Source organism: Anas acuta, chromosome 5, assembly GCF_963932015.1.
Source record: "Anas acuta chromosome 5, bAnaAcu1.1, whole genome shotgun sequence".
Taxonomy (NCBI): domain Eukaryota; kingdom Metazoa; phylum Chordata; class Aves; order Anseriformes; family Anatidae; genus Anas; species Anas acuta.
The window spans coordinates 53,324,934-53,350,768 of NC_088983.1; the positions used below are offsets into that span (position 1 = coordinate 53,324,934).

Sequence of the window (25,835 nt, forward strand, 5' to 3'; positions counted from 1 at the left end):
ACCTTTGTTACGATCGTAGAATTCTTTTCAGCAAACACTCATTTTGCAGGGGAGAGGTGAACAGGATTCGCACATGAACGATGCTGTAACTATAGCATTTAAACTTAGCTCTGGAATATTTTACACCATATGTACGTGAGCTTTCTGGTGAGTCAGTCTGGTAATTAGTAGCAAAGAATTCACAATTACGTCCACTGAGCAAGTCTTTCAGTACTTTTAATGCCAGTTGAGAATTAAAACTTCCATTTAAAAATTACACTTTTCATAAATACACTGACTTTAGCATTAAGTATCTTACATGCCACTGTATTGTATTTGAAGTACAATGTAAACATCTCCAAATGCTGGCCATCTCATCTTTATCTGTGCAGTTTTTGGACACTTGGGAGAGGGGCAGGGATGTAAGGGAAGAAAGAATAGGTGAATGAAAGAAAAACGCACCCCAAAGTACTTTGGCTGATGTTCCTGAGTTAGCCCTAGTACTTGCACTGGTTCCAAGGTCCATTTTAGAGGGAGCTTGTTCCAGTGGAGCATGCATGTTCTTGTCGTGCTGTGCTCAGGGGGCATTTGACATTATAAAGGGGTGGGTGGGTGGTGAAGTGAGCAGAAGCCACGTGTTCCTGAGGCAAATACACTGCAGTTCCTTTGGACGTGAATATTGGAGGGGGCTGTACATTCTGCTATTTCAGCAGTACTGCTATTTGAGCTCGGGGAAAATTACTCATCTCCTTTCACAGAACAGGAGTTGCACCCACAAGTTATTTGGGTGGTGAAAGTTGATCCCAGCAGCTCAAACTACGACTTATTTTCAGAAATGTACCCTGGCCTCTAGCTGAATTGTTACAAGCTGCATGTTGCATACATCTCCCCATTAAGCAAGGGGACATTAGCCAAACGAGTAACCTTACCTGTGGAAGAAGTTGAGGAAAACCTTCCCCTCCTCTCCTAAAGCCAGTAAGAAATTTTCAGAGGCTTGCTGTTCATTTACAGCAGGCTCCTTTTGGAAACAGCTTTAGTGGTGAGTAAATAGCTGATACTACAGCATAGAATAGCACAGATTTCTGCTTTAGATGAATTAATACTAATGATGGGCTAATTCTTTGGCCTAAACCTCGGCTTAGATCAAGGTTCTTTTGGGAAATGATGGCCTGAGCCAACACTAGACAAGTTTGTTGCAAAAGTGTTCAAGCCAACCTCACATAGCTCCTTCCCTAATTTGGGTCTGAATTACACAGACCTGCAGCAATAGAGTTGGTGCGTAAACATCCCTTACAACTGGACAATAACAGGACCATGGAGGTACAGTTCAAAAAACAGCACAAAAGAAGACACAGCCTTGGACTTAATCCCTTGTAAACAGAAGAAAAACAAAACAAAAGAACTGTCCCCCTTTAAACCATCAATGAGCAAATCAGCAATAATTCAAACCTGGAGTTACTTGCAATGTCTGTGTCCACGACGCGTCTGTAGCAGCGTCCCACAGGCTGGTACTTCCCACCGCTATGGCACTGCTCCCACGCGCTGACGTGCCACCTCTTCCGGTGTTAACCCACGGCTCTGCCCAGGCTGCGCGTCCCAGAGTCTCTCCTCGCTCCCTCCGAGGTCACACGGCCCCGTTTTCTTGTCTGGGTTTTTGTACGGATGCCCGCGAAGTGTTGAGTGACGGGGCCAGTGTGCAGAGGAACCCCGCCAGCAGGGTGAGGCCCAGGCCTCCCCAGGCACAGAACATGGACCAGCCATAGCCATGACTGATGTCCTCTGGCAGCCCATAGACGTAGCGGGGATAGCGGGATAACTCGAAATTGATCCCGGCTACGCATGTGCAGAGTGAGATGATACAACACGTACCTGCGGGAGAAAAGCAAGAGGGTTCTACAGTGCCCTCGGGTTAATTACGCTGTTTGTTGTCTTCCCCCTAGGTATTTTAAAAGTCATAAGTTTTTCAAAAAAAGGCATTACACTTTTTCTCCTGCCAGTCACTTCTTAAAAAACAGAGGAAGAATTACAAAATATGTAGCATTATAAGATACCTTACTTCCCAAATAAGTAATATTGTCTTAGTTAAAAAAAAAAAAAGACCAAAGAACATTTTTAGCATGAGTCAGTCCAGTGCAAGTCCCTGAAGCAGAGGGATGAGTATGCAGGCAGCAGCAGTCACTGTTCGCTGTGAAAACATTGACTATAAAATCGAAGTGAAATGCTTCGGGAAAAACTGTGACACATTTCCCTCCCGGTTTAACCATCTAATCCTTTTAGGTCATCTATCCTTTTAGGTCAGGGCTCACAACTCAAAGATTAGCTGTAGCTTCAAAAAACAGATACAATTGAGGCAGGGTAGAATTTAGCACAATCACATCTACATTAATTGAGCTAATCAAGTCACACCAAGCAGCTCAATGGTAGCAGCTCTGCCTTTCAATTAAGAAAAAAAAAACATGCCTCTATTTAAAAGTTGCCAATTTATTGCTTCCATTTAAAGAGTCAGCCTTGCAGCAACTCTGTAGCTCACCGTTTTGGTGCATTTGTTGCTACTATGCCCCTTTCAAGTAAAGAAACACTGGCCTAGTTTTTGAGGGCTGACATGTAAGCATCTGTGATCAGCAGCAAGGTGCTGTACGTTGATTATTTTGTTTAAGATTCCCTAGAGAAAATGATGAGATGAGCCGTCTGACAGGAGCAGCAGGCTGCACACAGTCAGGGCAGGCAAGAGGCCTGTGCTCACAGTCCCTGTGGCTACAACACACCACTCCCCAGAGCAGGAGGTGTGTGTGCATACAGCCAGGGCCACCCACCCAGGCACACGCACACCCACGTCCTGCCTGGTGCCAGAAGTGGCAGCCCCGTGCTGTGCCCATGGCTCGCTGCACTAACGAATCACTTTGGGTTTGCTGCGGGGCTGACTTGACTTTAAGAGCACCTCCCCAGCCAACTGTGCTGACTGGTGGCGCCAGGAACAGAACACACACGAAACGCTCTCACCTCCCATCAGGAAGAGCAGCCCGGCCACGTACTGCATCAGCTCCTGCTGTTTGCAGCAGCCCAGCACACCAATGATCCACCCAAACAGGATGATGGAGACGGCCATGCCGATGAAGCCAGCTGTCATCCTCCGCAGATCTGAGGAGAGAAAGCAGAAAAGGCAGAAAGAAGAAATGAAGATGACGTCACCCAGACACGACAGCAGGGAGAAGAGTCTGGACAGATTTAAACTTGCTGTTGCTAAAGCTTGTACTTACACCCATGTGCTCCTCCTCCTGTAGCTTCCTTGTGAAAGTTTCAGTGCTACGTGCGAATTACCTACAGGCACCCAGTCAGCTGGCCTCTCTTCTGCTGGGCACTACAAGTAGGAGCTCTCTTTTGCTGACCAAGAGCAGTACCAGCCAAACGCTCCTCAGCATTGGCCAGAAGGGGCATGTTATGAATTCTGCAATGGTTTGTAAATGTCAGTACCGCAAAGGCTTGTGTGTGTGCATTTCTTTGTGAGTGTTGAAAACAGAAACCAAAGGAGGAAGGGGATGCTGAAGAGAAGCAAAGCACAGGAAGGCAGGCGCCGTGAGGTGAAGACAGGAATAGTGGGAAGACAAGCAGACGGAAGATCAATACAGCACGAAGGTAACAACTACAGTAACAAACTCCAAAAATAAATCGCTTAGACAACCATGATATGAACAGCACCTCATCATCCACAACACAAGCAGTGGTCCTGCCTCCTCGGGGTTCAGGCTGTAGCTGAATTTCCTCAGCACTGTGGCTCACGTGACTGTGGCTATGAAGCATTTTGTGAGGCAATGGGACCAAACAAGTACAGGGAGAAGCAGGAGCAGAAGAGCCCGATTAAATCATTGTCAGCAACAGGCTACAGGTCAGTCAGCTGCGTGGGAAGGACTGAGGCACGAGGCAGCTTGTGGGCTGGGAGCCAGCGACAGGACAAACGGAGATGTTCCCTAAAAGAGCTGGTTGCCAGGGAGCTGCACCAGGTCGCTAGTGTGCACACAAGAAAATGCACCAAGCTCTGCACAGACGAGATGGTGACGCAGCACCTTTGCTGCAAGCCAGCTAGAAACTGCCCATCCCCAGATCCAGAATACAGTTATACCTTGCAGCACACTTTCCTGTATTCCCATTTCACTTGCATAAGCCCCTCCAAATCTGACGTCCCTTTCCACTTGTACTGCCAGCTGCTTTCCCATTTCACTAACAAATATGTATTTATACCTATTTATACCTGTGAAGGGTATCTGATTTAAAGCCCTCACCTGGCATTACATTAAAGCATCACTAATCCAAACAGTCACGTGCATCACTTGGGTTACTTACGGAGAGCGTGCCACTCGTCCTGCCGGATGGTGTTGGTGATGTTGATGGGTAAGTTGCGAGGCAGAGAGCTGGAGGTGTAGTGGTACTTCACTGCAGTGCAGCGCTGAATGACTCCTGCAAGGGAACACCAGAGTGAAACACGGCAAAATCCCCATGCCTTGCACTTGCTGTTGAGTTGGCTAGCCCAGCAGAGTTTACACAAGGGAAGTCTTAGTTCAGTACCAGAGCAAATACCATCAAAAAAGAACCGTTTACTTCAGGGACTCAGATTAGGAGTGGAGGGAGCCTTGCTCTAAGGAAACACTGGCTAAGGGGGAACCCTGCTACCCCAGGCAGGCCGCAGGAGGAAAAGCCTGGAGGTAAACAGCAATGACAGCCACCAAAAATGGATCCAGAAGACTCCTAAAGGAACTGGTACAACCTCTTTGGGATAGCTGAGGAGACAAGAACATGGCAGAATACCAGTAGGACTGGTTTGTTTCTTAAGAGTACAGATTTCAATCGCTTTCTGAAAATGTTGAATGAATGCTAATTGAATTGAAAGGGAGAAAAGTTTGAATCTAATCCAGTAGTCATTTGCTCTTTGCTTTATTTTTGATGGACAATAGTACCCCTGCAGGCTTGTTTCCACTGTAGTTTAAAGTAAAGCGTACCCCTGATGCAAATGTGAACCTACATACATGCTCTTCTCAAAGGGAATTTTTAGTTTAGAAAACAGGGAGAAGGGGAACTAAACGTTGATGGTGGGGAGGGAAAGACCAGTCAGAAAGGTAACAAAGCTAAATAGCACAAAAAGTTCCCCTTAAACAATGGCCACAGGTCATTACTGGCACTTGAATGCTGGGGCAGAAGAACTACTCGAAAACAATCAGCTGGCCAGCGAGCTAATTAAGCTGGTGAACAATCACTAGCAGAGAGCTGCAGATTCAGTGACCAGCTTTGCAAAAGATGAAAGAAAACCCAGGAGAAGAAATGAGCTTTGAGCTGCTCCCGTAGCAGTGGGAAGCCTTATTCTGTTCTCTAACAGCACTCCCTGGGCCGGCGCTGAGCGGTTCCTGCAAGGAGGAAGCCCCCACTTCACAAGGCCGGGAGGAGTGCACACAAGACCCAGCCAACTCCAGCGACCACGCCAGGGAGGGGAAGGTGATCTGAAGTTCCTCACGTTAATAAAACAGTGACGTTTCTTACTGTAGTGGAACAAGCAGACATGCAAAGCGCGTGCCCCAAAGAGAGAAAAGCCCAACGCTAGATTTCCACACAAAGCAGCAAAGCACTGCAAGCGGGCTCCTGTCCTCGGGTGCGCTCCCTACTGCCTCCCGAGCCACAGGGAAGCTGCCCGACCTGCCCCATGTGCCTCTCCCTGCCGAACAGGGCACCCGCCTGGTGGCTGTTTTGGAATGGGTCTGTAGGGTTGCCTGAGAACATCTTTGCTCCGCATTGCTACAACAGTTCACATATGGAATAAAGTAAAACCTCCACCTTCTTATACAAATCCGGTTGCTCAGACATTCTCAAATAGCAGTTTATTCTGCTTCTGGTTTAAAAAACTTTCCTCCTCCTCCTAATCCGTTCTTCTACAGAATTCAAAGTGCTGACTTTATGTAGGCAGCACATAAGCCCGTATTAAAACAGCACGGTTGCAAAGTGAAGAAGCTCAGGAGATGGAGAATTCCAGGGCTTATGGTGCCCACTAAGCTCAGCTCTGACCCCTAATCCACAGACCTGGTGACAGCCTCTGATAACGCCACCATAAGCCAGTCTTCCTCTAAGATCCTGAGTGTGGGATGGACCTGCTCTGGTGTGAGCCGCAAGCAAAACACGGGTGGCCGCTCACTGTAGGTCTTTTTTCCATGTGATAAAAAAAAGCTGAAATACGTAGGCAAGAGTCAGAGGATCAGGTAAGTGGTGAGGGTGATCTCACAGCTGAACATGACCCACTTTCTCCCACAAAATTATTGCATGCACCAAGGCAAGCCTCAGTAGCCAGGTTTTGCAACTGCAGTGACAAGTTCACGTGTCCAGTCTGGTCAGGTCTAAGTCTGATTAGCAGAGACACCACGCACTCAAATACACACAGGCACTTCACGGGGCTGCATTTAGCAGTGTAACACCTTGTTCTCTAAGTGCTCACAAAAAAAAAGAAAACCACAAAGTAACTACAAAATCAAATGCATTCCAAAGGTACCCTAATTAGTCCTTTGTCTTAAGTCCTCACACAGCTGAAATCATAGGCTATAAAACAGGGAGAGCATCCCGTCCTCCATTTCAGAAACCTGCCAGCAAAGTCATTTTGCTTTTGTTTGTAACAGACTCAGAAAAGCAGCACAGAAAAGCCTGCCAAAATTAAAAAGTTTGCCTTCAGGCAAAGGTTTGAATAGAACAGAGTAGCGTGGTGAACAAGGAGGACAAAAATTAAGGGAGCGCTGTTGGTTTTGGCACACAAATAATTTGAGAATGCAGGACAGAAGGGGACACGCGCTTGAGAGATTCGATTATCATATGGTCTATGTACAAGTAAAAGGTTACACGGGCAGCCTGATCCTAGCAGTTCTTAGGAGCATTAAAAGAACATTATGGAACTTGCACTGCATGTGCAATTTTCTTGATTAAAAAATAAACATGAGAAGCAGCAAAGTGCATCTGGCAGTGTCACATTGACGCGTTCATGACCAACCCACATGACTGTAGCCTCCCACTCCAACGCTGTTTCTCACACCTTTCCCCTCAGGGCTGCAGCTGCAGACAGGTTTCCCTCCTGTGACCTCTCACTGCCCTTGGGGCACCACACCTCTGTGTCCCTGGATGCATTCTTTTTCCCCAGCTGAGCACTGAGGCTGGGCAAGACCAGAGGATGCTGGCTATGAAGAATTTCCGGACCCCAGATACCCAGGCAGAGCACAGGCCCCTTGTCCCTTGGCTGCCAGACACCTGGAAAGGGAGATCTGGGCCCACTGTAGCATATTCAGTTTGTAGTCCTGGGCTCTGCGCACCCTTTTTTTTTTCTTGGTTTAGTCTCCAGCTCTCTCCGCCTTTGAAATGTGTGTGCCAGTGCTACAAGGAGGAGATGGCAGGCCCTCTCCTCACCACGGGTGAGGCCAGGGGCAGCTACCTCTGAGCTCCCAGCGCCAGCTCTGGCCCTCCCCTGTCTCCTGTCCCAGCACCAAGTGGCTTCTGCAGCCCCCTGGCCTATTCCGGCTATTTTTCCCCATGACTACAGAGAACCTTACAGCTCTGGGATCACTTTATCCACACCGCTGCCCAAAGCCCTCTAGATCTGGTAAATCAAATTTCTTTTTAAAAAATACAGCTCTTAACCATAGCTATTAACAGATAGTACCAATGGCCACTACTAAACAGCTTGAGTTTACTAAATATCCCGCTCCAACACGAGCTCTGTGGAGCTCACAGCCACTCCTGTAACTCTTCCATTTTCTCACCAGCTGGAAAGCACTGGGAATACAGACACTGGGACAGAGCAGTTTTCTTTTAAGGGCCTCCCTCCTGCCACAAACTGCAGCGTTCCCCTGCTTAAGCATCTGGTGGTTCTCATCTTCACAGCTACGTCATGATACTAACAAGTCATTTTTACCCAGCACATGCAAGAACCACCAATCCCATCCCTCAGTCTTTTCAGAACAAGCTTGAAAAGCAATAAAAAGAACAGCTTATGAACAGTGATGAACATTTTTTGGTTTTCATTCCTTCAACTTACTCGTGTACAAATGCGCATTGTTCAAAAGAACCCACCAAGTTACCCAAAGCAGCCCGTTGGAACTGATCTTTCCTAATTAATCATTTTCTACAGTCACCACTTCGCAAACACTGTTTCTCGTATTGATAGACAAGACCACTAAACAGCGTATAATGAGTCCCGGCAGGACCTCGCCACGAGTTCTCCATGCAAAATGATTTTGTTGCCGTCTCCAGTGTGGAATGCACTGAGCCCAGGCATTATTCGATGAGGCACATTGCTCAAGTTCTCATGCTCACACAGACTTCCCCTACACACAGGGACCCTCTTAGTTCACCCACCATGTGGTTCAGTTCTTTGGCTGCTATCTCGTACTAATTGCTAATCTCCATTTTCCCCTTTTCGTCTGTCCATTTTTTTTTAACCTTCTCAATGGTATTTTTAAAGTCAAACTGTCTATTTTTCCACAGATCCAAAATAGCAATGTTGCTTTTTAAGGAAACACCCACGCATTATTTCCCTCTTACATTTAAACTTTTCCCACCTCTTGGTTTTGCTCCGTGTTTTTTGACTCCTGCCTTTTCCTTTTAAGCGTATAAAGCAAGTATATAAATTACATATGTAAACACATCCGTCTATAGGCATCACCAGCTAAAATGCTCAAGTATTGAAGTTTCCACAGCACTTAGTTTGCATTAATAGCAATAGATAAGGACTAGACTAGAAATCTACAGGATTATCTAAACAGAAAAGGACACTTATGGATTTAAGTAATTTAATCAGCACTCAAGAGAAACCCAGAAAGAAAATAAACCTTACTCCAGAGATGCTAGAAAATGAAGAGTGGAAACCTTAATCAAAATGCCACTGGACTTGCACAAAAATTACTTACTCCTCTGTCACTAAAGCCTATAAAAATCTCTACTCTTGAGACTATCGAGAACAGAAGGAGGTATCACGCATCACCAAAGGGCTAACTGAAAACTTACTGCTAATTGAAGAGAAAGTAGGACACTCAGAGAAGCACAGTAGTGAGCTTCAGCTCACACTAGGATAAAAAGCCCATTTGCTTCTCTTTGGAAGGCATCTAGTAGCGTTCTTGAAAGAACAGCACAGCAACAGCCACACCTGGCCATCGGCTGGAAAAGGCTGCTTAATCATAGCTGTCAGAAAAAAGATAGACACAGTGAGAACACGGAGCGGCTGCTAGAAAAGCAGGTCAGGGGAGGGGATAAGACAAGAGTCATATCTATTTAAAGACCTGACTCCACAAGAACTATTATTAATAATTTTCCCTCTATAAGATGATACCTAAATCTGTACAGCAGCAACGTAGGCAGAGAATACAAGGGAAGCAAGGTTTGCAGGGAAAGGCAATGCCCTCTATTAGAACAGCTGAAGGAAAAAAATAAAGTAGAAGGAAAACCTTTTGTATTTGGAATCTCTCCAGTTTAACACATTGGGCCCTAAGGAAGATCACTGACCACTCTGTAACACCCTCACACATGCAGAACGTAGACTCTGGCCTCTACACCCAACAGCAGTAGTGTTGGCAAAATCCCTCAAAAACAGAAGTATTGAGGGCCAAAGTAGTATTCCCATCCCTTCCCCCACCCTTTGCTAATCTCAGTAGAAGCTGAAAGCATTTGGTTTGCTGTGAAGCAGAAAAACAGATAAACATTTTACATCATAGGGACAATTAATAGAATGAAATTAATGAACTGCCTTTTAGCGAAATGAGATCAACGTGGAAATAAAAATGAAAATGCATAAAATGGATGCTAGGAGATTAAATAGAGGAAGAAGGTAGTCACATAGCACTGGAGTTTCTAAAAGTAAGAGTCACTGCTGTGCGTTGGAAAGAACGGACAATGACGAGCTGAGCCTCGCAGTGCCAGTCTATCCATCCTCCGCTGTGCGGGATTGGCGTCACAGTTGGAAGCCACACTGAAGAACTGCTCCTGCTTTCTTAAGATAGCATTTCCATTTTGTGCCTCAATGGAAGCACTTCTCCCCACTCCTACTCTCCCTGTGCCAGTATGTACCTTCTGGAACACGAAGTCCTGCTATTTATCATTAATCACGCACAGCATTTTTTCCCCTAAGCTTGTTTTCTATGACATTTATTTTGTCTTGTTGGGTCAGCCCGCTACATTATTTGTGCTACCCAGCCCAGGAATTTTATCCACACTCCACAAACTGCTGGGCTTCGCACTGCACCACGACGGCATCACATTCACAGCTTGCTCTCCTATCGCACCTGGAGCCCTGTGTGACCCAGCCGGACGCACACCAGTCACCGTGAAGGTCTGGCCATCCCCTGCAGCAGTGCAAAGCCCCCCAGGCTACAGGAGGCACAACAGGTCCCCATCTCCCTGCCACGCACCCCACAGAGCTGCACACAGCCCCGCACGTTCCTCTGCGCTCAGCAGCGCGGTGCCGGGGCCACAACGCCCAGCAGCACCCTGCCCAGGCACCAAGCCACGGGTCCCACCCGGCGCTGCGGCACCCGAGCTGTGGAAACGGGGCCCCGGGAGCGGCTCGGGGCCACGCCGGGGCCCTCAGCACCACGGACAGCAGCGGGCCCGGGGCCGCGCCCGCTCCCCTCACCTTTGCGGATGAGCTCCTCGCTGTCCGGCTCGTAGCCCGCGCGGTGGCAGCGCCTCCAGAGCCCCGAGACGGTGGAGTTGAAGCGGCGGCCGCAGTGCGAGTCCAGCGCGGCGGCGGCGGCTGCGGCGGCCGGGGCGGGGGCCGGGGGCCGGCCGGGCAGCAGGGCCCGCGGGGGCCGTGCGCGGAGCGGCAGGTGCGAGCTGGGCGCCGACATGGAGCCGGGCGGGTCGCTGCGCTTGTGGCCGAAGCCGCGGCAGCGCTCGCGGTGCCGCCGCGCGTCCGTCTCGTACCAGGAGTCGGTGCCGATGGCCACGGCCAGCAGCGCCAGGGCGGCGGCGGCCAGCAGCAGCCCGCAGCCGCTCAGCGCCTGAGCCGCGGCCGCCATCTTACCGCGCCGCGGGCGGCGGGGGCGGGCGCTTCCCTGCGGGCCGCCCGGGGGCCTCCGCCCGCCGCGACGCCCCCGGAAGGGAAACGGGGCCGGCGGAGCCCGCTCCGCGCCGCCGGGACGGGCTCGGCTCCCGGGACGGCCCCCAGCGCCCCCCCGGCCCGGCACGGCCCGGCCCGAGGCCGCTCCCCTCACGGGGCCCTGAGGGCGCCGCTCGCCTCACGAGGCGCGGGGCTGCGCGCGCGGGGTAACGGTCGCGGGCCCGGCAACGGCCGCCAGGTGAGGGGAGGGGGCGGGGTGGGGCGGGGCCGCTCCTCGCCTCAGGGCGGCCGCCACACGGCCCCCAGCACCCCGGGCAGCGCGGGGGGTTCCTAGGGTCCTGTCTGCTTTCCCCCTGTATTGGAAAATAAGGGGTGGGGAGCTGGAAGCGTCGCTCTGTGGAACACGAGGAGAAGCGGCGAAAGCCAAGCCCTGGGTTAAATGCAGCAGGGCCAAGGGCACCGCATCCCCTTGGGTCCTGCCCGCTGTGAGGGGCTCCTTCCCCCAGCTGCAGCACTGTTCCCACAGCCAGATTGTAGGGCATCACCTTTTCGAAGCTGGCTTCCAGCTACAGCAAGACAAAATTAAAATTGAATGTCCCCTTTTCTGACACCCTTGACCTTGATATAAATACCTTAAATTGCCTGCCTGCAGCAACTGCCCACCTGTAGGAGATTTTGGTCCTGACCCTCCCAGCTGTGCTCAGCGCACCCAAACTGCCCCCCACAGCCCGGCTCCCAGGGGCCCTGCTGAGGGCAGACGCTGCTTTTCTCCCCAGAGAACCATGCCTGGTGGGAACACGCAGCAGCCATGCATAAAGCTTGCTTTTGCCACATTTCAGCACGCTTCTCTCTTCAGCAGCGCGGACTGGACAGATGGGATTACCAGCCACGCAGCTGCACAGTCGTGCCTTGAAGGCAGGCAAATTGAAAGGAACTGACAGGGCTGCTGCTGAAGGAATTTTCTTACACATACCAGCTAAATTACAAGTCTTCCACATCAAGAGTGAAAAATAATTTTCAAACAATTGCTGCTCTACATAACACAAGATCCCGCAATTATGACAGCTTCCTTGTGGAAAGACGAGAATATTCATGTCTCCTAGATCTGCCATCCTATTACATCCCCCTGCTCTCCACATCAGTTCCTCAGGCTACAGCTTCAGAAGGCTGGCTCTGGCAAGAGCATCACCCTTAAACAGTTCCAGGTGTTGTTCCCCTCTGCCTTACAGCAATCATGCAAGAGCCACTGAACGAGGCAGCTGACTTACATTACTTTCAAGAAAAAAGGGGTGGGGGAGGGAAGCTCAGAGCACAGCCCCACAGACACAACCAAAGAGGGCAGCATGGTGAAGCTGGGGACAGAAATAACGAAAGCTACATTGCTGCCAAAGCCCCTGTACCACCATCAAATCATGCCCTTGATCACCTACCTACCTGTCTACATTCTTCCAGCTCTAGGGTTATCTTTTTCCTTCTTCTTAAAGAAGTCTTCTGTAAGAACCAAGAGTAATTTCCTACTATTCAGCATTTATAGCCTGAAAATCTTTCAGCTGAAGAGTGGGATAAGACCTGCTTTGAACCCATGTGTTTGAAGGGTAAAGAAAATCCCTTTACTCCCTTCTGGGCTCCTCCTATACATGACATTTGATGCCTTTGTCCCATATGTCAGGTAACCAGCTTAGCCCTAAGTGCTGAGGAGCATAACTACCAGACAGGCTTTGAGTTTTTACATGAAAAAAATATCACTAATCACGAAGTATGTTTGCCAAACTCCGAGTAGTAGTCAGTTACTATGCAAGTTCTCTGCTCAACTAGGAATAACTCACCTGGCGATACTTTTCAGGGAATGCAGGCTGGCAACCAAGAATTTTGATCAGAACACAGCGTTCCTGGCCCAGGGTGTCATGGCAGCAGGTACAGCAAACTGGGTTAGAAACTTTTCTTACAATTGTGAAAGTCAGGCGAGTAAAGAACAGGGTCAGGCTCCAGAATTCTCTAAACTAACCCAGAGACATTGTTCTGTAATTCACTGAAATTTGAATGTGTAATTTTAGTTCAATGAAAAGTAGCAATTTCAACAACAACAATAAAAAACGCAAACCCACAATGAAAAACCATTTATTTCATCTCTATTGTCTCCATGCAGAGCAGACCAATACAGATGAAGTGGGAAAATGCATAAGAGTAGCTGAAAAAATAGAGCTTAGAAAATACTAGTCTCTCTGCATTTCCAAAAGTGACAAATGTGGTGGAGTGATGCTCCATTTCCTCCCAATGCTCTGCATCCTCAGCCCCAGGGCTGACGTTGCATGTAGTGGAAAGCCAGCCCCTCCTGTAAGCCCCGTGGATACCTTCTACAGGGTATCTTCCCAAGAACCGCAGACTCTCTCGGCCTGTGGTATCAGCCAAGAAAAACAACTGAGAAGTTCTTTCTTCAGTGTCATCCACTTCACATTCCTGAACGCTGACCACAAAATCCTGACTGTAGTTTAGCCTTGGCAAGAGTCAGTGCTGATGCAACAACACCAACTCATGGGCACTCACCTGGCAATGCTTCAACTTAAATACCAGCCTAATTTTGAGAAAGACATCTTGGGAAATGGCAGGCACCTCTTCCTCTCCAAACTCATCCTCCAAAGCCCTGCTACAGGGTCCAGCTAGCTCTAGTCCCCAGGGAGGGGGGAGAACAACAAAGTCAGAGCTAGGGAGGTTAATATATTCCCCTAGTCCCTGCGGGCTAATCAAATTAATCTTCCAGCACAGCGGATGCTACATTCAGACCTTCTGACAACTGAATGACAGAGGGAGAAGCTGACAAAGGAAAGCAACTTTGTTTTCCAAAACACTCCCCCTCCCCTAAGGAAAAAAAAAAAAGGCACTAAGCCTCCCTCACTGTGAAACTACTTACTGTGTGAGCCTGGGGTAAGGAAAGACAAAAAAAATTTAGACAGCAGTTCCTGGGCAGAGAAAGCTGCAAGCATGAGCTCTCCAGCTCTCCCTGAAAAGTAGGACAGGAGCTGTCATAAGAAAAGAACTGTCTACAGTTCAAGAATCTCTTAGGAAAGTAAATGCCTCTGCTGCGGGCAGCATACCTGCATCATTGCTCCGACCCAAATTACCCCCTCTAGGGACAAGCCCTCTTGATAAGGCTTTGTGCAGGCTGGAGAGCTGTGCTCATTTAGAAAAGCTGTTTAAAAACAAAACTGAATTGGTGCAATTCACATTGTGGCACCTGTTTTGTATCCAATGATTCTGCTAGTTCAATTAGACCAGCTTTTAAACAGATTTAAGCAAAGCGAGGATAAGCTTTGCAGAATGGATGATCTAGCAATTGCCCATGCCTCTGTGGCACTAAAACATCCCTGTGGGATGAGGGCCTGGTCAGCCCTGTCTACTTTGCCTGTCTGAGCAAAGTGCTAGAAATGTCATTCATTTTTATTGGCCTAAAATTGCCAAAAATGTTACCCCAAATATCATACAACAGAAAACTCTTAACGCATGCTTAATGCCACCCTTTCCTCTCCTTACTCAGCACACAACTTTTCCAGACCCATTTTTTAAAATCTTTTAACCAACAGTTTTACCTTTCCCATTTTACCCTCCCTCCAGTATTCCCTGCTGCTTTGCCCCTTCCCTTAAGGAATTCCAGTATTATTGCTTATCCATTCATCCCCAACAGACTACCTCCACCATGAGGTAAGGCGGCCAGAAATAAGCTACCATCTCTAGCTTTGGTTATAGCACGCCCTTAAACATGCTACGTTGATCAGAGGAAAAGCTAACGGGGTTATATGCTGCTGACCAGGCTGTACTGAATGGTGTCCAACCACTGCCCAAACTGACCTGAGCCATGATAGTCCAGGACTGCTGTAAGGTGCCAGGCAGGGCTGACATGCTAATCCTTCCTTCTCAAGAGGGCTTGGAAACTTGTGGGTGAATTTGGTCTCAAGAGCAGACTTGGCCATGTTCAGCTGGCAGTTATGAGGAGAGGAAGGTCAGAAATAGCAGCTACGTGGCTTTCCTTTCACGTGTAGATGAGCTGATAAGTCTGGCAATAGAAGAATCATTTACTGACCATTTTTCAGAAAAAAAATAGAAATAATTAGGCTGTGCTGGCTGTTGGAGTGGTAAGCGCTGAGGCAAGTGATCTCCAAGCTGAGCCATTTAATTGTAGTGACCTATCCAAAAGTGCCCCAAGTTCTTGGCTCAATTTCAACATAAGTAAATACTAAACAGACCAAAGAAGCAAACTGCCAAGGCTAATACTACCTTTAGGAAAAAGTGATGTCAATTAAAAGCCAGAGATAAGTTGGAAAGGAGCCTTTCCCCTCTATCTACAATGCAGGTTTTCATAGCACCGTAACTCCTCGTGGATAGGGAGTTCTGGCTAAAGCTGTTGCTTTACCATCCCTGTTCTGTCTCCAGCCCTCAGAGTGGTAGAAAAGTTCTTCATCGGCTACAGGGATCGCCTCTGTTGTGTTCACACGAGAGCCTGGGAGGTACAGTTCCATCAGAATGAACCAAATAAAACGTTGTCCATTCTCGGTGGAGCAGTTGTTCAGTTCATTTCTGCTCACTGTATCTTTTGCTCCATAAAAAAATAAAAGCCCTGATGTGTGGGATTTTAGCAGAACAGGGAAAGGAGAGCCAGGGAACGAAGTCCTGCACACCCAGACCTCTTTCTCACCTGCTTCTCACACTAGCAGCCAGATCTGCACGCACACACATAGGAAATAACATTAGTGTTCCTTATTGCTTTGTAACAGCTCAGAGTCACTGCGGTGGCTCTGGGAGGCATCATGGAGTCAGCGCAGAGGTCAGTCAGTTGTGAATGAGAGTAGCACCATGACTGTAATGCCTGTACACAGGAGCAGAACTTGCTGCAGGGAGTTCCTGGGAAAGAAACAGCAAAATTAGGAGGGGTGTAGACCAATGCCAACAGGCAGCGATGTACAAGTTTGTGAATGTTTTTTTCTTTGCCCTTCCAAATCTATCATGAGGAAAACACAGCAATTGTATGACACCATTACACAGCTGAGAAGACTCGTTCCCAGCACCCCAAACAAAGATGCTGTCTATAAACTGACATGCGTTTGTTCTGCTCAGCTGCAAGGCTCAACTTAAGGATTCAAAACCAATTTAAGCTGATTCAGCTGTGCAATTACCCAACTGCATATTCCTGTCCTTTTACTCACAAGAGAACCAACACTTCAGTAGCATGTTCAAAGATGGATTAGGAACCTCATTCAACTAATAAATAGCCACAATTAAAAAAAAAAAAGCTGATTAATTTTGATTAATTTTACCACTCTTAATCAAGCGTAAATCTAAGACGGTGCTACAAGTGACTACATACGTGCTACCTCTGTATACTCTGCGAACAGCTGGGCCAGCACAAGAGATTATCAACCCAAAAGCAAGCTCCCAGCCGGTCATTACCATTTTCCTACCAAATGTTCCTGCCTCCTCAGATGTAACTGTGGAGCTGGTTTTTGTTTTTTTTTTTGATCACTTCCTGATTTGTTTCAGTGAAAATGAACTAGGTGAGTGGAAGTCTCTCATTTAAACTACAGAAGTTAACCTGTCAATACAATTGAAATATGTGGGAACATTCAGGGGCAGCTCTGCCAGCAGATCTTAGAGGACACCTTTACTGTGACACAGCTCGATCTGGACCTGCCAAAACCTCAGTCAGGCTCCATGAAACTAGAATAATACAAACGTGAGAAGGCTATATATATGTACACCAGAATATAGCTATCTGTGTAGAGAAGGGATGATTGACTGAGGTGGGATACAGTGAAACTACGGAATGCAGAGTGAGGGAAAGAAACTTATTTTCTACTCGCACAGCAACACAGTGACATCTAAACAAAATTATTAAGCAAGAGGCTAGAAAATAAATAATATAAAGCATCATTTCGTGCAGTGCAGTCAAGCTATGGGAGAATGCAGGAAGCCAAGAGTAATGGATAGGGTCAAAAAGAGATGAGAAAAGGATGTGAAAGATATGTTCATGTGTGGTTATCACACACTAAGCCTGTATGGGGCCCTGGTTCAGACAGTCCCTAAGCCACTAGGTACAAGAGCTGAGAAGACAGACTGTGGAAAGGGTCACCTTACTGGACATGTTTCTGACCAAACTGCTCTAGCTGCCTGGGCTTCATACTGCACTAGCACAATCTTAGAGACTGACCCAGTTGAAGGTTTTCACGTTTTATAGGGTCTCTGTGGTCCCATAAACTCAATAGCTAGCACAGCAGCCTTGTTAATGGGATTTGGAAAGCTGGCATTCATGTGCCCCCAGAACAGGCGTGGGGAACTGTCACAGCCCTGCTTCCAGGCAGTAAGAAGGGCAGCAGCACAACAGGAGGGAGCACTTACCACGGGTTCTTTTCCTCCAGGAGATCAGGCACAACATTTACCAAGGCAATATACAGAAATCCTCCAGAAGTGAAAGGGAGGATCCAAGCTACTGTTTCCCCTGCAGAAGCACAGAAAGCTTTCATTACTCCTGACACGAATCCATGGGAGAGAAGACAAACACATGGGGACCATGCTCCTCACATTCCTACTGAAGTCCCAGGGAGCCTTACCTGCTCCTTTTGGTGACTGAGCGCATATTGCAAAGCAGGCTCCTAGAATCCCCCCAAGAGCTGTGGATAGCTGCATCTTGGCTGCACTCCAGCGGTCAAACCCAGCCCGAAGTAGGATTGCAAAGTCCCCAACCTACGAAAATCAAGAGCCAACAGTTAATGAACATTCTCAGTCAGAGGTCACCCTTAACAGAACAATTGCTTCAGGACTGTTTTTAACTTTCCACATTTCCAGTCTCCCAGAGAGCTTTCAAAGGGACAAGAAAACATAACTGGACTCAGCTCTTCTCATTCACACAATAAAGCACCCTTGAAACCCCCCACAAGATACAAAGCCCTCTCACCTCGTGTGGGATTTCGTGCAGGAGAATGGCCATTGTGGTTAAAAACCCAACCTACAGCAGAGGAAAGAAGGTGGTTAAGAAACAGTCCCCTAGATCTGAGAACGAGACTTGCAGGATTACATCACGGCCCCTTTCTCCAAGTTAAGGTTCTTACTAAAAGTACAGATGAGCTAACCCTTCCCAAAATGCCAGGAGCTGGGGCAAACTGAGGTGTCAGGTTTGAAGAAGCTTGTAATTCTGTCCTGACCCTCTGATTCCTTTTTAATATAGACTCCATTTTATCAGAAACTTCCAGAAAATAGGAGCAAACTCCTCTTATCTTTGGTGTTTTTTGTTTGTTTTTTTTTTTGCATGTTGCATCACACTTGGGAACAGACATCTCCACTTCAGTATACAGCTGGTGACAGAAACCTTACCTTTCTGCTAACCAGGAAGCTGGCTGCTACTGCCAGGCCATGTGTGAAGTTATCAATGGTGTTGGCCAGCAAATTGAGGTATCCACTAATCTGCAAAAAGAGAAAAAGAGCCCCTGATAAAGAAAGAGAGATACGATAAGAGAAGGCACCAGACACGGCTCTCGCATGGGTCATACAGAACCATGATCAGATGGCAAAGGTCAGGACAATCTTAGAGTATGTCATGGCTCAAGTACAAATTAAATACTCCATTCAGTTCTAGAGTAAATTCAGCTTTAGTGTAGGCAAGTACTGTCTAAGATTAGGAAAGACATCTTACTGGAAGAAAGACAGACAGAGAGAGGGCAAATAAAGAAGCTTCAGATACAGAGAAAAAGGAAAAAGAATAAACCAGAATATCTGATTCAAAATTGAGTTGACACTGGGCAACACTAATTTACACAGGTGACTAGCTTCAAATATGACCTGACCTTGTTTTCTAGCCATGTATTTTAATACCTGTTAAATATCTCCTCTTCAAAAGCTGGCAAGAACAATGCAACAGAACAAATGCTGCTGAAACAGCTTTTTATAACCATAAAAATCTTGAAACATTGAACTAAAAAAACTTCTGCATGTGGGTTTGCTTTCCCTTAACAAAGAATAAAGAGAAGATAGTGATGACAGTCACCAAAAAAACACCTACTAGAAGGCTGGAGAGCACGTATATGCATTTGTATGCTGACAGATTTCTGAACGTTAAAAGTATATGCCAGTTACCTCCTTCAGAATGCCAGCTCCAGGTCAGACTTCCCTATCAATGCTATGTTCCTGTCCAGAAAAATTGTGTACTTGACCGACCCAAAATGGTTTGAGAGTACCACACCATATCATTTGCTCAGAGGTTGTTTTCTTTATTTCGCATCATATTTAACAAAAAACTACCAGGTGTAGGTCCTGGGCCACTGCAGTTCAATGCAGTGTAAATTATCATCAATCCAGGAGTTAGCTACTGCATCAGGCTGTCTCTGGACTGCAAGAACTGGGGGCACACGTTACCTGCAGATACAGGGCAGCAACCAGTGAGCGGAAAGGAGAGACCACGTAGAAAATGCAAGGCATTAACTTCTTACTTTACCATCAGGTAAGCCAAAATTTAGCTGGAAAGAACACGTGTGCTAATAGGTTTCACAGGCCCTTTTCAGTCTTCTCTTCCCTTTTTCTATCAAACTTCCTTTGAGGAATCTTTTCTTCCTGCCACCCGTACACCGCAGCTCAGATGGAGCTTTCTGTTAGGTATCTCTCTCAAAAGCATTTACTTTCTGCAGGTTACTTTCCACTGCACAACCTCCAAACATCTTCCCAGGCTTTAAACTTTTCACAGTGCATACATAGTTAAATACGAAAATAAGGAATTAAGCAAAGACTGTCTAAGTATCATGTTTAAGTAACAATCTAAGCAACATCTCCACAATGGATGCAGAAATTCCCTGCATGTTTTTGCAAGAAGGAGAACACAAAGCAATGCGTGCATACAGACACACAAACACAGCAGTTTTACTTCTCATTTTTTATTTTCAGTCAGATGTGACTGTCTAAAATTTCTTCATGTTGGGATTTTATGTGATTGCATTTTCCCCACAGGCTAGTAATAATTATTCAATAAGTTTTATATTAAAATGATTTCCCACACCACTGTATAGAGAAAAAAATAGACTTCATGATTAAAACATTATGACTTTTTCTTGTCAGTGGCTTGGGCAAAAGCTGTCACTGAAAGAAGCAAAGCCTTGGAGTGTTCAGAAATAAATTGGGTTGATTTGACAGTTATGAGCCTCTGACATTTACATTCTGTGAATACCTAATAGGATGTTCTCCTTGCTCATAAAGAGCACAGCAAGATGAAGTGTTTATGTTCATGCTTCAGAATTAATGTCACCATGCAATAAAACATACTTCTACAAATCAGCGAGGACCCCTGTGCCATGGGGGAAAAAAGAAAAAGAATGAGTAAGGAAAAGGTACTCTACAAAGTTTTTACTTGATGAAGGAATAAAGGCTGCAATGCAGGGCAGAACCAATCTGTGTTTGGGTGCAAAGGATGCCTCCCACTTGCAGTGTATAAGCTAGGACAAGTTGTTACAGCAGCAGCCAAAGAGTGTAAGTTCTAGTAGACATGGAGCAAGGATGACTGATTGCAGCTTACTAATCACTGAAGCCTTGAAGAGTGACATCTTTTTGTTTAAGTAGTATCTTTCCATTTTGGGAAAAAAGATATAAGAAAAAACTGTTACTGAGCGCATAGGAGAACCGAATAAGCCTTTGCTATAGATTTCTCTTTCCTTTGTAGGCTCCTACCTTGCACACATCAGCAACGTTTTCTCTGCATGTTCCTTTCCCTCCCCAGTGCAGTCTATGACAGCCACTTCTCCACCAGACAAGGCCAGTGAGACCTACCTGCTGATCTTCCAACCAGGCAGAGCTGCCAAGCAGCATGCAACATCTAAGTTCTGCCAGAGTTTTTCAACAGGACATTAGTCTGCATTCCTCCTCTACTGCCATGCTGATTTTTATGGATCTTGCAGAAATCTGATTACCCTTCAGATTTCTACCCTCTCTGAAACTCTAGTAAAATTAATTATGGGTTCAAAAGTTACTGAAAAATGAAGGGCAGAACAGATGGACAGGCAGATGGAATGACTGCTTATGTTGTTTCCTAAGGAAACAAGGTAGAAATATCTTGATAATTTTGGTAATCTCCCCCCTACCAGAAAGGCTATTAAAATCTTCAGATTAAATGCCCAGAAGGTGGAAAGTTAAAATTATATACATTAACTCCTGAGTTTCTATTTCATGTGTATTCATAACAGTCTGCAAGATTAAATAGACACGTTAGGATTTTAAAACTAGAAGAGGTCTCCATGATCAGCTAAGACCTATATAACACAACTGAAACAGAAACCAAGTTTCTGCATAAAGCCCATTGTTTCTTAAGCTGTACTGTATTTTGTAGAAAGAAGTTTAAATCACACCTTAAAGCCCACAAGTGACAAAGAGTCTATGTCTCTAGGTAAGTTATCCCACTGGCGAATTACCCTCCATCACAGTTGTCTTCTATTTCTAATCTGTTTTTATTTAGTACAGCTTTAGCTTTTCACATATAGTCACGCCTCTTGCATGAGTATTCATACACCTTAAAGTCAACCCTGATTCGTCACATCTATAGAGCTAAAAGCTGAAGAAAAACACTTAAGAAAAAACACGTACTGCAAACCTGAAGTAATTATTTCAGCTCTTTTCTGATCACTTTGCAATTTATTGATACTATTTTGGATATCATGAATAATACTACAGAAAAAGCCAAATAAAGAGTCAGGTCTACTGATGAGGTCTACTATGGAAAGGAACACTTGCTTTTGGTCTTACATACTATTTCCTACTTACTTGGTCACCCTCCTGACTATAGCATCATAATGGAAGACTGTACTCAACCAATTTCCTACTATGATTCTCACATCTTTTTCCAAGGCACTGACTTCCTGGAATCTCTCCCTATTTTATAAGTGTGATCTGTATTCTTTCTTAATCTATTACTTGGTATTTGCTTCTATCAAAACATGTTAAAAATTCATCTCTTTTGATCAAATTACTCAGTTTAGCAAATGTCACCAACCTCATGCAGTCACAACATGACATTTAAGAAAGAGAGTAGTATCTGCAAATGTAAAGATGTACTTTTCTTTAAACAATCAATTACAAAAATCACAAACCAGTAATGAACAGATTTGAGAGGGGCTGCATTAATCCAGTCCCTGCTTATAATATAGAATAACAGATTTTTTATATTAATAAGGTTGATTTCATGCAGTACCAGTTTTATTAGAATTTGGGAGAAAGCTGTCATTACCAAATTGTCAAACTACCAAATTGACCAGATTTGTCATTACCAAACAATCTTATGACTGAATAGAAGCAGGGAAAAACATCTAGGTGACAGAATATAATCTTCCATAATACCATATCAATTAGCAATAATTACATGATTATTTTTTACATTAGAACAAGGCACTGAGCAATTGTGTCCCCCATCAGTGTTTCATTTCTCCTTGAAATCAGGGGAGGACTAACCATCCACAAAGTCCCCAGTTCCTTATATAAACCTTTCAAAAATAAACACACAATGTTTCCTAACCCAGTAATACTGATTTCTTCAGAGCTATCAGCTCCAGAACCACCAATGAAGCACCTTGCACTTTGTCATAGTGTTCAGATTACACAAACTTTACAGGTATCAAAACCACCCAGTGATCTCAACATGTCTTTCACATTGTGTAGTAACAGCTACAAGGTTACAGCAAAACAACTTTAAAATAGAAAGAGTGAAGAGCCTCTGACTGACCACATGTCCAGGTTTGGGCTAGTTTGCGTAACCACACTTTCTGTTCATAGTCAATCTCCTACAAATCTTTCATATTTTTAAGTGCTTTCAAACTCAAATTATAGGTCCTCCTTGGTCAAAGTGATCTTTTATTCTCTTGCACGTAATGGTCACCCAGGCAGGGTTTCCCACAGTGCAAAGATAGTAACAAAAGCAAAGCCAATCTAGAGGTTAGCACTGGAGGGTGGCTACAGTCCTCCTTTTCTGTCCTCCACCTCCAGTCCTGTGAGCTCGCTGACTGATCTCCCTTATCCCAGCACTACTTTACATGGGAAGCTGATTTAAGATGATAAATTATGAAAGAAACCTACAGGCAAAATAATCATCATCATCAAAAAATCTTTGCCTGCTTAGCTCCCTGAACAGGCTCACTGTAGGGGTCAGATGAGGTCCAGTGCAAATGAAGTGATGAGAAATGCAGGTTTGGAAGCAGAAGTGGAAAGGAGGCTCTTTTGGGCAGCAGATGGCTGCTATTCGAAAAAAAACCTGAATTTAAGTTTTACAGCTTCAACTGTCAAAATACATTCAAAAGGTGCCTTAAAAGGAAGCATGCTGTTCACAATTAATACAATGTAGGCACTGGAGAAACAATTAAGTCATTACTCAAAAAGTTAAGCAAATAAAGATATGCTGAGTATAAGATAATAGGGTAAGTTGAAAAGTACTGTACTTTGGTCTCAGGATTCAGTCAAAACACCCATCCCGAGGCTTACGCCTTCACAACAGTGATTTTGCCTCTTTTGCATAAGCTGCAGTGCAGATTTTCTCCCAATGAGTATCCTATTTCCTTCCTGCTGTGACTTTGACAGAGCAAAATTTAAGTGTAACTCCCTCAAACACTGAGTCCCCCACTCAGGCACACTTCTCTCTACAGACAACTCATCCTCCTGACTGAAAGATCTTTGCCCGGAAAACATAGGATGCGAATCATCTAGAAAAGGGCTGCTTGTGGGTCTCTTACCTTGATTCTGTTGTCTGTTGGACACGATGGTGGAGTGGAGCCATTACACTGAGTTGAACCTGTTTCCTCTCTTTGGGATCTGCCTGATACCTTTGACAGGGGGTAGCCACTTCCATTGGGAATCTTTCCAGCTGGTGCTTTGGAATCACAGCCCTAAATTAGCAGAAAACAACTTGTCACTGCCTTTTTGTCCTCAACAAAGAGCACAAATCTAGATTAGAAATCCAACCTTCAGCCTTAATAGTTTCATTCTTAGAACCCAAATCAGTAGCTTTGGTACCCAAATCTAACCATGACAATGACCAGAAACAAGACAGGCTTCAGAGAGTGTCACACCTTGTCACATCTGCATAAGAGCAATGAATTCTCCGAGCATCGGGAGAGGGAAAATAGAAAGATATACAGGGAATCAGAATCAGGCCCCTTTGACATGAGCAAGGTTCCACTGGGAAGATGAGGGCCTCAATCTGTCAGTCCTGCTGGCAGGTACTGCCCAGAGAAATTCAATTCCATCTGGGAAAAAGAGTCTTGTTCTCCCCAGTGCATCAGGATAACTGAATCCCAAGGAGTTATTCTATAGCTGGGATTGTCAGCTTCCAAATAAACTGCTCATCTCAGACTTCAGTCTCTATGTATGAGCTGAAGTTCCTTTCAATTTAATCTCGAGTCAAAACAATGGCTAATTGCTTACCCAGTTCCTGACTTGCTCTTTTCTCTCTCAAAAGGCATGGCACAGAAGTACTGAACAGCCTATAGGAGAGGTGCTGCTAGGAACCAGGCAGATGGCTTAGGACTAGCCACTGTCTGTCTTGGTGTTACCTCCCGGTTCCTGTTTTGTCAGTGTTGCTTCTTTGCTGCTGGGTGACTCTTGTCTGAATCACTGCACAGCACAACCTGGCCAACTATAAACCCTGCCTACCACATTAGCAGCTCCATGGAACAAGCGCCTGGGTCAGATCACCCCCAGGAGAAGTGGACAGCAAGGAACATCTTCCAATGCTGGTCTTTGCCCTGACTGAGGACACAGGAGGAGAGTGAGTCCAAATTACTCAGTAGAGCACGTGTCAGCAAACTGTCATCCCTCAGAGGTTATCTGAGGCAGTCTCAACTGCACAGCTCTCCAGCTCCCAGTCCATATGGAAGGGGAGCTCTTTTTTCACACAAACCACATCAAGAACAAAACCAGCCCAGAGGTGAGAAATCTCAACCTAAAACCACACAAAGCCTGTAGAACCACGTGTCAAAATGGTAAAAGGCTCCCAAAGGCCTTTGATAAGCTACTCACAGCTCCAGGATCCTTTGCTGAGCTTGCCAGATAGGGCAGATGAGGTGTTTAATACAGTGCTTATGTGCCTGACTCACCATCTGAACACAACAGCACTCCCTCCCCTCTGGCTACTCACTTACCACACCAGGACACTCCTTCTCTTCTTTCTCTAGGAAAATCTTCTCTAGCGTCAGGAAGGTCAGGAAGCCAATAATCACCCAGAGACCCAGAAGCTTCTGCTGCTGAAAGCTCTGCCCTTCTCCTAAGGGACAACAGAAAAAACCTTCATGTCACTTCCAAGAACAGTGTCTGCCCATATGGGAACCCCACCTGCCCCAGATAGTTTAATCACCAGTCCCAAGACAAAAACACAAAACAATAGAAACACCTCTTGCAAGGAGAGCAGCTGTATCTCACAGAAAATTAAGTTAACCTGCTCATTGTTGATCTAAGTAAAAGGTGTCCTCATCTTGAGACACTTAGTGTGAGAGCCCCCACCCCTTTTACTTCAACAGCACAATCCAGAACATTTCTTGACAACACTGGGAACTTTCCGGTGCCCCAGAGGCATGTGAACATTACATCAATAAAAATCCTGCAGCTCTACCTACTGAGCAGCAAGATCCAACATGAAACCTAACATCAGTGGAGCTACAAACTCACCTTCCCATTTCTGCCACACCTGGGCAAGTTATTAAGCCCAAAGCTACAAACTTTCTTTTCAATTACAGCCAAGCTTGTGAAATAATCATCCATTCAACCCGGCTGCAGAAATGGGGGTTGCAGTGGA

The 25,835-nt window shown here is 45.9% G+C and overlaps 2 protein-coding genes across 15 annotated transcripts in view; both read right to left on the reverse strand.

The window, feature by feature from the left end:
* Positions 1 to 195: 195 nt before the first annotated feature.
* On the reverse strand, positions 196 to 12,851 carry LOC137857799 (transmembrane protein 178B-like). Its single transcript, XM_068684802.1, has 4 exons — positions 10,619 to 12,851; positions 4,318 to 4,431; positions 2,980 to 3,117; positions 196 to 1,848 (listed from the first exon to the last, which is right to left on the reverse strand). The coding sequence occupies exons 1-4, from the start codon at positions 11,001 to 11,003 to the stop codon at positions 1,604 to 1,606; spliced, it is 882 nt and encodes a 293-aa protein (XP_068540903.1). The 5' UTR covers positions 11,004 to 12,851; the 3' UTR covers positions 196 to 1,603.
* Positions 12,852 to 13,146: 295 nt separating this feature from the next.
* Positions 13,147 to 25,835, reverse strand: part of SLC39A13 (solute carrier family 39 member 13) — a 141,784-nt gene continuing 129,095 nt past the window's right edge. For all 14 annotated transcript variants that reach the window (XM_068684794.1, XM_068684786.1, XM_068684793.1 and 11 more), the window contains 7 exons: positions 25,186 to 25,307; positions 23,779 to 23,931; positions 18,401 to 18,490; positions 17,985 to 18,035; positions 17,641 to 17,773; positions 17,429 to 17,528; positions 13,147 to 15,937 (listed from right to left, as the gene is read on the reverse strand). In XM_068684794.1, coding sequence (XP_068540895.1) covers positions 15,862 to 15,937; positions 17,429 to 17,528; positions 17,641 to 17,773; positions 17,985 to 18,035; positions 18,401 to 18,490; positions 23,779 to 23,931; positions 25,186 to 25,307 — 725 coding nt within the window. In that variant the 3' untranslated portion in view covers positions 13,147 to 15,861. The remainder of the gene's footprint in view (positions 15,938 to 17,428; positions 17,529 to 17,640; positions 17,774 to 17,984; positions 18,036 to 18,400; positions 18,491 to 23,778; positions 23,932 to 25,185; positions 25,308 to 25,835) is intronic.